Source organism: Apodemus sylvaticus, chromosome 9, assembly GCF_947179515.1.
Source record: "Apodemus sylvaticus chromosome 9, mApoSyl1.1, whole genome shotgun sequence".
Classification (NCBI taxonomy): Eukaryota; Metazoa; Chordata; class Mammalia; order Rodentia; family Muridae; genus Apodemus; species Apodemus sylvaticus.
In genome coordinates this window covers 89591207-89604031 of record NC_067480.1, presented here as the reverse complement: position 1 = coordinate 89604031, position 12825 = coordinate 89591207, and the positions used below count along the sequence as shown (strand labels likewise).

General features: G+C 37.7%; 1 protein-coding gene across 1 annotated transcript in view; it reads left to right on the top strand.

Moving 5' to 3' along the window:
* Positions 1-12825, top strand: part of Pkhd1 (PKHD1 ciliary IPT domain containing fibrocystin/polyductin) — a 463409-nt gene that overhangs the window by 430954 nt on the left and 19630 nt on the right. Inside the window, exons 61-62 of the mRNA XM_052192751.1 lie at positions 2746-2881; positions 3570-3657. Coding sequence (XP_052048711.1) covers positions 2746-2881; positions 3570-3657 — 224 coding nt within the window. The remainder of the gene's footprint in view (positions 1-2745; positions 2882-3569; positions 3658-12825) is intronic.

Genomic DNA, 12825 nt, shown 5'->3' with positions numbered 1-12825 from the left:
CCAGCTTCTGGCTATTAAAAAATAAAGCTGCTATGAACATAGTGGAGCATGAGTCCTTATTGCATGCTGGGGAATCCACTGGGTATATGCCCAGGAGTGGTATAACAGGGTCCTCCAGAATTGTCATACCCAGGTTTCTGAGGAACCACCAGACTGATTTCCCGAGTGGTTGTACCAGCTTGCAATTCCACCAGAAGTGGAGAAGTGTTCCTCTTTCTCCACATCCTCGCCAATACCTGCTGTCTCCTAAGTTTTTAATCTTAGCCATTCTGACTGGTGTGAGGTGAAATCTCAGGGTTGTTTTGATTTGCATTTCCCTAATGACTAATGATGTTGAACATTTCATAAGGTGCTTCTGAGCCATCCGACGTAATTCAAGTGAAAATTCTTTGCTTAAATCTGCACCCCATTTTTTGATTGGGTTTTTTTTTTTGGTTTTCTGGGGTCTACCTTCTTGAGTTCTTTGTATATATTGGATATTGGCCCTCTGTCAGATGTAAGGTTGGTGAAGATCGTTTCCCAATTTGTTGGTTGTCGTTTTGTCCTTTTTACAGTGTCCTTTGCCTTATAGAAACTTTGTAATTTTATGAGGTCCCATTTGTCAATTCTTGATCTTAGAGCATAAGCTATTGGTGTTCTGTTCAGGAACTTTTCTCCTGTGCCCATGTCCTCAAGGATCTTCCCCAGTTTCTTTTCTATTAGTTTCAGTGCGTCAGGTTTTATGTGGAGGTCCTTGATCCACTTGGAGTTGAGCTTAGTACAAGGATATAAGAATGGATCAATTTGCATTCTTCTGCATGCTGACCTCCAATTGAACCAGCACCATTTGTTGAAAAGTCTATCTTTTTTCCACTGGATGGTTTCAGCTCCTTTGTCGAAGATCAAATGACCATAGGTGTGGGTTCATTTCTGATTCTTCAATCCTATTCCATTGATCTACCTGCCTGTCACTGTACTAATACTATGCAGTTTTTAACACTATTGCTTTGTAGTATTGAGGTCTGGGATACTGATTCCCCCAGAAGTTATTTTATTGTTGAGAATAGTTTTAGCTATCTTGGGGTTTTTGCTATTCCAGATGAATTTGAGAATTGCTCTTTCTAACTCCATAAAGAACTGAGTTGGATTTTGATGGGGATTGCATTGAATCTGTATATTGCTTTTGGCAAGATAGCCATTTTTGCTATATTAATAATGCCAATCCACGAGCATAGAAGATTTTTCCATTTTCTGACATATTCTTCAATTTCTTTTTTCAGAGACCTGAAGTTCTTGTCATACAGATCTTTCACTTGTTTGGTTAGAGTCACACCAAGATACTTTATATTGTTTGTGGCTATTGTAAAAGGTGTCATTTCTCTAATTTCTTTCTCACCCTGCTTATCCTTTGAGTATAGGAAGGCTAATGATTTGCTTGAGTTGATTTTATAGCCAGCCACTTTGCTGAAATTGTTTATCAGCTGTGTGAGTTCTCTGGTGGAGTTGTTTGGGGCACTTAAGTACACTATCATATCATTTGCAGATAGTGATAGTTTGACTTTTTTCCAATTTGTATTCTTTGACTTCCTTATGTTGTCTAATTTCTCTAGCTAGGACTTCAAGTACTATATTGAAAAGATATGGAGAGAGGGGGCAGCTTGTCTAGTCCCTGATTTTAGTGGGATTGCTTCAAGCTTCTCTCCATTTAGTGTGATGTTGGTTATTGGTTTGCTGTGTATTGCTTTTACTATGATCTCCATTTATTTGTGAAGCATCTGTTGAATGCCTATGATATGTAATGCATAAGATAAAGGGAATAATGAGTTTTTAATGTCCTCATAAGTTACATATTTCATCATACCAAAGCACTTGAGTCAATGTTGCTTCGAGGTATCAGAAGTTATATAGTTATTTCATGCTAGGTCTTACCGGCAATTAGAATGCATGTTTGAACAACAAGAGAGGCAGTATAGCTCACTGGATCTGTGGCAAAAATAGTTACCATTTAGAAGACCTCTACTACATCCTTCTTTTTGAACCTTGGACTCCTCAAACCTACATAAAAGCATCTAGTTCACAGTGTCCTTTTAAAGATACAACATCTTTATACAGGAAAGGTTAATAGCACATTGTACACAGTGTCAGTGAATATCCACTACCACCTTTATTTGCACCATATGATTCTAGAAACTGCAGTTAATGTGAAGTTATGGGACCTATTTAATGCAAGTATGTTGGGAGATTGTGAATACAAAATGACAGCATGCTGAAGTTGGGGTCATCTCCTCTCTGTTTGATTGATTGACTTTTGTGCCATCTGGGTATTTTGGTCTCAGCCATCAGCCATGTTGAGAAAGTATTTGTACTATAGACATTGGGGTATGGTACAAATCAGAGAATTTCCCAGAAGAGTTGGTTCAACAACCTATGGCTTAGCATACTCTTGCCTTGTAAATATCTTAGTTCATCACATTGTTCACTGAAGTTTGTTAGGGCCTAACTTAATATATGCTAATGGAAACTATAATCTCACTTTCCCAGTACTTTACACGCATTTTAAGCATAACTAATCCATAATATGTCAGACACATAATTGGTATGCAAATATAGAATTACCAACTACAGTATATTTATGGAGTTTGTAGAAATAAAGGCAACTCAAATATTCTCATCAGTTCAACTTTGCTCTATGGGAAACAGCGACTGCAATGATCTCTGCGATCCTATGGATGTTTTGATCCCATTCTTTTTTTTTTAATTTTCTAGAAATGCAAGTAGTTTAATAACTGGGAACCTGATATACACCAGGCCCTTTGTGCTTTCCATCCTGGTGCAGCCTTCGGATGGGGAAGTGGGAATAGAATTGCCGGTTCAGCCGCGGCTTGTCTTCCTGGATGAGAAGGTAGCTCCTCAGGCCTGACAAGCTCTTCACAGAATATGCTTTATTTCTAAATACCCCCATCTGCATTTGCAAATCAACTGCCACATGAACATAGTTATTTTCACTGCTTTGGTCATTCTTGCAAATCACACCACATTTCCTATGTAGGTTTGAGATTTATCAAAGGCAAACAGAGACCTATGATGCTTTTCCTCCCTGTGCTGGTTCTATTCTTGAAGCAAAGACTATGCCTTTGATGAAATCTTGCCTTCAGACTCTGTAACTTTGGTTCTGCTTCTTGTTTTTCCTTTTGAGGGCATGGAAGATTGAACCCAGAGTGGTACCTATGTGAGGCAAGTGCTCTACCATAGAGCTGGTTCCCTAGACTCCTTTTCCCCATTCCCTTTCTTTCTTACCAGCCTCCCTAGGATAGTTGTTGTAACCTTCTCTTCTGTAACTCCATTCCACTTTCTCCTCTTGCACACCCTGCTATAAATTTCTATAAATAAGTTCCATTTTCTTTTACTAATTCAATTATATTTACATGAGAAGAAATGAATTACTCCATTTCCTTCCTTCCATGGAGTACATGTGCGATTGATAACATATATGTATGAACATATATGTTATATATAATGTATATATTTTTTCAGAAACCAAATAATGATATTATTAATCCAGTATTTTCTCTTTCCTCTCATATTTCCAGAATGAGAGAGTGGAGTCTTTGGGTCTCCCTTCCAAACCTTGGATTATTTCAGTTTCCCTGGAAGGGGCACCTGAATCAATGTTAAAAGGTAGGTGCCAGTGACTCTCAAGCATCTGTAAGTACCTTGCACAAGAAAAGTTTATATTGTCTTGGTTGTTTCATTATAACGAAACACCTGAAGTTGGAAATTTGCGGGTGCATTTATGTCGTATATATGTGTATGTGTATGGTGTATGTGATATATGTCTGTGGATATGCATTTGTGTATGTTCACAGTCAGTGTGTGTGTGTGTGTGTGTTTTAATGTGTCTCTTAAAAATTCATTAGTAATCATGGGGGCTCCACTTGATGGCTCTACAAATTCAAATAGCATTTTCTTCCTCAACTTCAATTGAATATATGATTCATATAATTTTCTATGTGAATACTCTTACTGTTTAGAAAACGTGACAGAATATGCACAGGAATCCCAACATTTCCTCTCATTAGCACATATTCAAAGAATATTAAATTTCAACACATGAATGAATAGGTGGCATCCTCCAGCCTTATCTAAACAATTGGGTCTCCATTTGGAATTTATAACAAATGTGGGCAGGCTCAAGTTCTCAAAGGTTTTTTCATTCCAGCTACTGTCCTGATGTTCATCAAAAGTAAGACTAAGCTAGCAATAAATACTTACAACCTTACTTTTTGGCTAAGTCTCAAGCCCTAGTTCCTCTGTACACTACTCAATTATCCTCTGATACACACTTTTTGATAGAGGGTCATAGATTTACCCAGGATTTCCTTTGCCTGGTACTTGTGTCTTCTATTATGGAACCAGAAATATGTACTCTCAGTTCTAGGAAGAATAAATTGTTTAATTGTGCAAATATGTGACCAAGAGTAAACTTTTGCAGTTAGGTTTTGCTTATGTTATTTCCATGCCCTCCTTCACTGTCTTCTTCAATCCTGGAAGCAAATGCGGTACTATCTCATTTCCTTGGGGATTGTATATATGAAAAGGCGTATATAAGTAATTTAATTTGAAGAGCTTTTAGCTGGGAAAAAGAGAATTGGGATTTTGCATTCTCCCCCCAGTTTACATTTGTTCATGAACCAAGGAGAAATAAACATGTATGGCATGATTTTACACAAAAAGTAGTTATTATACTTCAAATTCAGATCATCTGATATGTCAAACTAACATTTTTTTGAAATGTAACCAACTCATCGAGATATAAAGTTACCTACAGGTGTATCCCAGGGGTCTATGATGCACTGGGATCTCAATTTCCCTAAGTATTAGCTTGGTTGTCAATATTTAGTTTTGCTAGGAGGCTTACAAAAATGTATATTCTGCTATGTTAGAATAGTTCTATCATTGCAATTTTATATTTAAAATCTGAAGTGTGTTCTATAGACATTATTTTAAGGAGAATAAGTCATACATACAGACAAAGGAAAGAGGCCTATTAACTAGGAGAAACAAGGAGAGAAGGTGAAATCAGGGACTGGGGGGTTGAAGGCAGAAGTCAGTGAATTCTTGAATTGGAGAAAGGGAGCCTGGACTACTTCTTCTGGGAAAGGCACATCCATTGGGAGACCTTTAGGCAGGCCAGTGTGCCAAGGACTGACATTTATGTTAGATAACTTTTCTGGAGTATAGTTGGTGAGACACAATAGACACTGCATTGCTGGACAGTAGGGGTGGTGTAAGAGTGTTTACTCAGATTGGCTTTTAGAAGTAGAATCAAGTGATACATGTCAAATAAAATAAGCAAAGCATGCCTTTGAGGTCTGACCCTAATACAGTGACTGTAGTTCAATGTTACTTACTGAGATGGGGAACTACAGAGTGGAAACACAGAAAAGTAAATACCTGAATGCTAGACCAAATGAAGAGAGATGGTGAGGCATGCGCAAAGGGAGACTTTTGTATGAGTAGTATTTTAAAGCAAAGGAGAAAGAGATTTTTGGGTCACAGTTGTTCTTTTTGTGACAAAGAGAGTCAATGATGAATGCAAGCTGACAGCTCCCTATTCTGCTCCAGATAGCTCTCCACTCAAGATAGCTTTCTGCTCACAATACCTCTGTTTCCAGATAGCTCTCTCTTGCAGAACAAAGCTCAGTGTTTTATTTTTGCATAACCTACTTCTTTAGGAATTATACATCAATTCCATTTACCCCAGTTTCCTTTGGATTTTTCCACAAATCATGATTTTTAGGATTTAGTCCCTTGACTCTAAAGACAGAAAGGCACAAAATCAAAGCTTTCAAATTTTGCTGTTTGTTGGAGCTAGAACATAGCCCATTGTTCTGTTAAATTACCACCAGCTTTCTGTTTTCTAACTCCTTCGCTGACTAAGCTTGGCTGTCCTAGAACTTGCTCTGTAGACAGATCTTGAGCTCAGAGGTCTGCACAGCTCTGTTGCTGGAAGTCTGGGCTTAAAGCACACCAGCTGGACCTAAGCTTCTCATGGCCACTGTTCCTGAAGGTATGGATCAAGAGCTTCTATCTTCCAGCCTCAAGATCTGGATCACAAGTGTTCCCCCCCCCATTTCTGGATTTTAGTTCATCCCAGATCAAAAATCCAAACTATTCTTTCATCAACTGCACAACAAGCAATAAGCATATCTGCGTGGGATCTTGCTCTGAGGTTTCCCACTTCCTAAATCTTTTTATCTCCTTGCTTAATATCTTTCTGACAAAGCTGGCTCATTTACGCAGCTGCCTCTGTTCTTTTCAGGTCTGTAAATCCCCTCATACAATTCATATTGCACCCTCATATTTTGAATAGTTGAGAAATCCTGTAACGAATATGTCTCACACTAATTTTTGTATTTTTGAGCTCATATTTTCAGAGTTCTTTCCCACAGCCTTGAAGGATGTTCATAGCCACCGTTTTTCTGAAGGAATACCAGACACATTCATACTTCCTGGAATCATGCTGTTTCTGATTATCATGGAGTCACTAATCTTGGCAGGGAGAACATTCCCCAAAGGAAGAACTTAAGGAAAACTCATACATTATTATATAAACAAGCCTTGTATCTACAGCAGACATCAGCACTCCAGAAGACCTACTCCAGTGTTGGGAACCATGTCACACTATCCCTTCATAGGTCATCCTGGACATGACAAACTGACATCTATGTTAGCCTCTCTGGAGTATAGAGGGTGAGACACAACAATTGACCCTGTATAGGGAGGACAGTAGAGGAAATGTAAAGAGTGTTGATTCGGATTGCCTTTTAGAAGTAGAATCAAGAGATTTATTTAAAGTAAAAGGAACAGAAAGTGTAGGATACCTTTGAGGTCTGATCCTAATATAGTGACAGAAGTTTGGTGTTACTTACTGAAATGGAGAGCATTAGAATGGAAACACAAAAAAGTAAGTGCCTGAATGTTGGACCAAATTAAGGAAGAGGATGAGAGGCAGGAGGAAAGAGAGACTTCTGTATGGGCAGTTTAAACTTTAAAGCAATGGATAAAGAGATTTTGAGGTCAATTTTTATGTTTTTGTTTATTTTTTGTTTTGTTGTGACAAAGTGGCTTTTACTTGCTTTCTTCCTTAAATTCATTCCCAAATTCAGGATGTGTCTTCCTGTTGCAGTTAAGCTTCTCTGGAAACATTCTTTTCTTAATTTTAATTTTTTTGTTAGATATATTCTTTATTTACATTTCAAATTATTTCCCCTTTCCTAGTCCCTTCCCTTCCCCTCCCTCAGAAGGTCTCATAAGCCCTCTCCCTTTCCCCTGTTCCCCCAATAAGCCCCTCCCACTTCACTGTCTTGGTATTCCCCTATATTGCTGCATGGAGCCTTTCCAGGACCAGGGGCCTCTCTTCCCTTTGATGTCCACCAAGGCCATCATCTGCTGCCTATGCGTCTGGAGCCATGGGTAACCCACTGTGGAAACATTTATACAGAAACAGCCAGAGCTGTGTCTACTTGGTGATTCCAAATCCTGTCAAGTTGATAGCCAATACCAACCACCATTTCATAGTGTAACGGTTCATATTAAAGTATTCATAAAATAATACTTTCAGAATGTCTATACTTATAACCATCAACCTTTATTCCAGATAGACCCTCTCAAAAAAGCCTGAGACATTCGAGTTGATAAATTTATATCTGTTGAATTTGCATCCCTGAATCACTTTTTATCAAGACCTAAATAATCAACCAAGTCTCCAAACTAAGAATGTGTATTGTCACTTTTGCATCAGAAAGACTTTCCAAATATTATCTTCATTGTTGCTAAAAAGTAATAGCGTTTCCATTGCTGTGAAGAGACAAGACATACCATTACCATGACAACTCAATAAAAGGACTGGCTTACAGTTTCAGAGGTTCAGTCTATATCATCATATGGGGAAGCCTGGAATCATGCAAGTAGTCACGGAGAGTTAGAGGAGCCAAGCCTACATCTTGATCTGAAGGGACCAGAAGTATACTGAATTCCTTTCACTCTGGGCATAGCTTTAGCATTTAAGACCTCAAAGCCTCACATCCACAGTGACATGCTGACAAGGCCATACCCCCTCCATCTTCCATGAATTACCTTCTTTTGCCCTCATTTTCCATTATGATCCTTTAGCTTTAGTGGAGGTTTAATATAGATGTCTCTATTAGGGATGAGCACTTACAGTCCCTTTGTACTCTGCCCAGAATGAGTCTGCATTCAGTCCTATTCACTGTAAAAGGGAGTCTTCTCTGACTGAAGATGAGAACAGTCTAAACTATGACTATAATTATAAACATTTAGACGGCTGTTGATAACAAGAACACTTAGCAGAATAGTTAAAGTTTTCTCTCATAGTGCACATGACCTCCACAACCATGACTAGGTTTGTGCCAGGCAGAAAGTACTTCCTGTGCAATACGCCTCAAAGCCAACCAGAAAGTGGTTGGTTGTCCTCTTCACAGTTAAACCACTGTTGCACCGGTCACTACTTCTTGCCTGGTAGGTGATTCTTTTAGCAAGGGTCTAAGACCATGGGTGACTATTACTGAGCAGCAGAAATCAATCTTTAATCAATCAAAAACGTCTTTCTTAATGGCTAATTTACATTAGTGCCAGAAGACTGTATGTTGTACATTGTCATAACTGGTCATATAACCTATTCTCAACACAATTTGAAGATACTTCTTTTAACAAATTGACATCCCAAGTGTTTCGTCTACTTTATGGATAACTCTAGGGTGTTTCTGTTGACTTTATATTATCTGAACCATTATTCTACAAACATAGATATGTATTCTCTACCAACACAAATGTCAACCTGTCCATATTTACCCATTTCTCCAATGAGGACATTTCTTGGCCTATTCTATCTATATGTCTACAATACATCACATGGTTCTTCTAAGTATGTAAAATGCTTAAATGCATGGAAGAAGTTTCTTGTAGTTATGCTCACTACCAATAGAAAACACCCATTATTCCTGTATATATTGGGGGTTTTGTTGTTCTTGTTTCTTTTTTCACTTTTTGTCATTCATCCTTCAATAAAGCAAAGTGTAATGTTGTTAGAATTCAGTGATGCAGTCTCATTTACATGGTTTCATGGTTTTTATTTGTTTGTTTGTTTTTTTATAATTTAATGTCATAGCCCATAGCATACCTATCTCATTTCATTTATATCTCTTGTTTTCTGGGTACACATCACCAACTCCAGAGAAGAGAAGTAAAATCTCTTGAGGAAGCAATCAACATTGCGTGATTACACCTTCCATGGCTTCAAAGCCTTAGTGTTTAATACTTATTTTCTTTTTAGAACCATGTATTTTCTCACTGTCTCCTTTTAAGTTGTCCTTCGATGAGTTTTTCCTACAAACATCATTTATTCATAAGCCTTATATTTTTAGGCTGTCCTCAAAATATAATCTTTAAAGTTAATTTTTTTCTTAGTTTACACGGATGTTGTGCATGCATGTATATTTGTGTAACACTTGTGTGGCTGGTGCTTGTTGGCCAGAAGAGAGTCTGGGAACCCTTGGAACAGGAGTTACAGGCAGGAGATGACATGTAGGTGCCCATTATTGAACCTGGAGCCAATGGAAAGCCTGCCAGTTCTCCTAACTGCTGTGTAGCTCTTAAGTCCCAACAGAATGGATTTTTTTTTGTCAAAATGCTTAAAGTCTCTGTGTTCCCAAAAACATATTCACTATTGTATTTGATGAGTCTAAGAAACTGCATGAATTTTTGTGAGAGTCTCCTTATACTACTCTAATGAGAAAAATGATATACAGTTGTTTTCCTTCAATGTTCAATGTTATCTATAAAAGATAACTCACATAGTGCATGACTAGCAGAACTTTCCTGCCCCTTTCTTCTCTAGCACTTACTTATTTCTAGCTTTTCCTCATATTTTATTCTATGTTCATTCTTCAGTCTCTTAAAAATGCTTCATACCTTTCTCATACTGCACAACTTAGTAGCCATACCCTGTTCATACTTTCTATCTTGCCTATACTCACTACCTTGCTTATACCCAATACCTCCTCTAGGATTATTCACCCTTTAGACTTCACACATTTAAAAAAAATTCTTTCAAATCATCCTTCTTTTATGTTTCTTTATTTATCCTAAGGATGACACACTAACTAGTCTAAAATAATATTATGGTCATAAAATGTGAATGAAAAAGAGAAGACTTTGTTGTTTTGTTCAATTAAACATTTAAGCCATGCTCAATCCAAGTACCTCACTTGGATTGATTTTACCACTACTGACTGTTCCAATAATAGAAAGGTAGATGGAATTACTCACTTGTGTGTATACACATGTGGTATGTGTGTGTGTGTATGTGTGTGATTAATCTGGAGACAAATTATATATTTTATGTTTTTATACATCTCTTACTCACATGCACTGACACATATACACAATATACCTTTATTTCATATTATTGAAATATTTCTTCTTAACTTCATAAAAAATCAAAACTAAGCCATTTAGAATGGATTAATTAACTTACTACAGGTAATTACCAGAGGTGGGGAAAGTAGAAACTGAAAAATATTCTCTGTGTATAGTCTAAGCATTTAATGGTCTTTATTTTCTATTCTTAGGCCCTACTCAATGAAAAAGTGAATTCACCAAGTGAATTCATACCCAAAGGCAATTTTTAGGAAGTCTCTCTGGATCCCCTGAAATTCAATTAGAGGTCATAATTGCAGAAAATATTATATATATATATATATATATGTAAAATTTCCCAGCATTGTTAACATAGCAGGTTGCTAGCATGTATACCAAATAACTAATTTGTTTTGGGTGTGTCTTAGTAGTCAGGTTTTTATTCCTGCACAAACATCATGACCAAGAAACAAGTTGGGGAGGAAACGGTTTATTCAGCTTATATTTCCACATTGCTGTTGATCACCAAAGGAAGTCAGGACTGGAACTCAAGCAGGTCAGGAAGCAGGAGCTGATGCAGAGGCCATGGAGGGATGTTTCCTACTGGCTTGTTCAGCCTGCTCTCTTATAGAACCCAAGAATACCATCCCAGAGGTGGTACCACCCACAGGGGCCCTCCCTCCTTGATCACTGCCCCACAGCTGGATCTCATGGAGGCACTTCCCCAATGGAAGCTCCTTTCTCTGTGATAACTCCAGCCTGTGTCAAGTTGACACACAAAAGCAGCCAGTCCAAGGTGCGAGGGAATTTTAGAGACCATATACTCTGCACACCCAGGTATGCTTCCTTGGTGGCTGTATAACCCGATTTCAAGGCTGATTTCAACTTGCCTCCCCACTCCATCCCACATTCTCTCAGCCAGTATCATGTCTATAGCAGCTTGATCGGGGAGTCTGTCAACCACATTTGTATATTTTATAATAGCCATTCCAAAGATATGATGGACCCTGGAGTAATGTACTGTACTTGGCAGCAAGTGCTTCAGCTTTCGGGCACATATGCTTCAAATCTGAAAATATCATAGATATATATGGGTATCTTTGTGGAGATCTGTAAGGCAAGCTGGTATTTAACGCAAAAGCAAGCCCATTTGGAGCTAAAGCACTTCCCATTAGGCAGTTTGGCGGCTGTTCTATGAGGCAAACTCACAGTGCTCGACGGACACATTTCGATTAAGTGCTACTTTGCATTCTTCCAAAGATGGGAACAATAAGGACGTTTGTCAAAGGAAAAACTGCAGCAAACGATTTCATGTTGAACATCTGTACTCTGCAGTTCATTGTTTGCAAGAGTTTATTGACCATAATTTTGATGCATATAGGTTTTAGAGAGTATAAACTACATTTATCTTGGGCGCCTATCATTTACTTGAGTCTTGGTTTATTTATTTCCATTTTTTTCTGGGCATTTTATTTATCTTGGGACTCCGTAGAGATGGAAGAAAATATGGCTTGTGTAAAGAAACTTTTAGTTAGTACTGCAAAATTGATGAGGAAAGGCATTGTTTCCACAGAAAGGACTGAGCAATTGAATTGAAAAATGTTAACATTAAATGTCCTAAATCTTTATGATTCTTTCCTGCCTTAGACATCACAAACAAATTCGTAAACTTTAAGATCAGTCTTTTAACTCTTTGTCCTCCATGGTGACATGTTCAGAGTGATGTGTAACAGCAATTAATTCACAAAGTAATATAGGTGTAGTAGTGTCCAAAGGCAATTCATGGTGTAGGAATGGGAGCTCGAGTGAAGTTGCCCTCTTTAACTTTATGAATGGGTCGTTCATTAGAAAATGTAAGCTTTGTGTCTGTTAAACAGTTCTTTTTAATTCAGAGAAACCAAGGCCCAACCAGTCCATTTTACTAATGCCTTGAGCTCTTCCAGTCATGATTTGACGACAGACTGTTGTTATCCCGACTAGCTTGACCACACTATTGCCTCAATACAGATTCCCTAAATAGAGAGATTGACCTGCTAGACCAATTAGAAGATTTATTTCTTGATATACATTCTTTTGACAGTGTTACTCTTTGAACCCAGGATGTTTCATATGCTAAAAGAGCACTACACTACTCCTCCACAGACATGTATCAAAACAGTAGCCAAACACATAGTTGTAGTTAGGAATATAAGCTCATAATGAGGTATATCTGTGATTACAGGTTCAGCATAAATTTTATAATTTAACTCTAGAATATAACATAGTTTATAGCACTGTTATACAGGTTCAGCAGATATTTATATTTTGTTTTGAGTTATTTGGTTCTAGTGTTTAAGGCAAAATGGATAGATTCAATGGTCTTTATTAATTCCTTTGAGATATTCAATTCCTTTTCTTCAGAGAAGA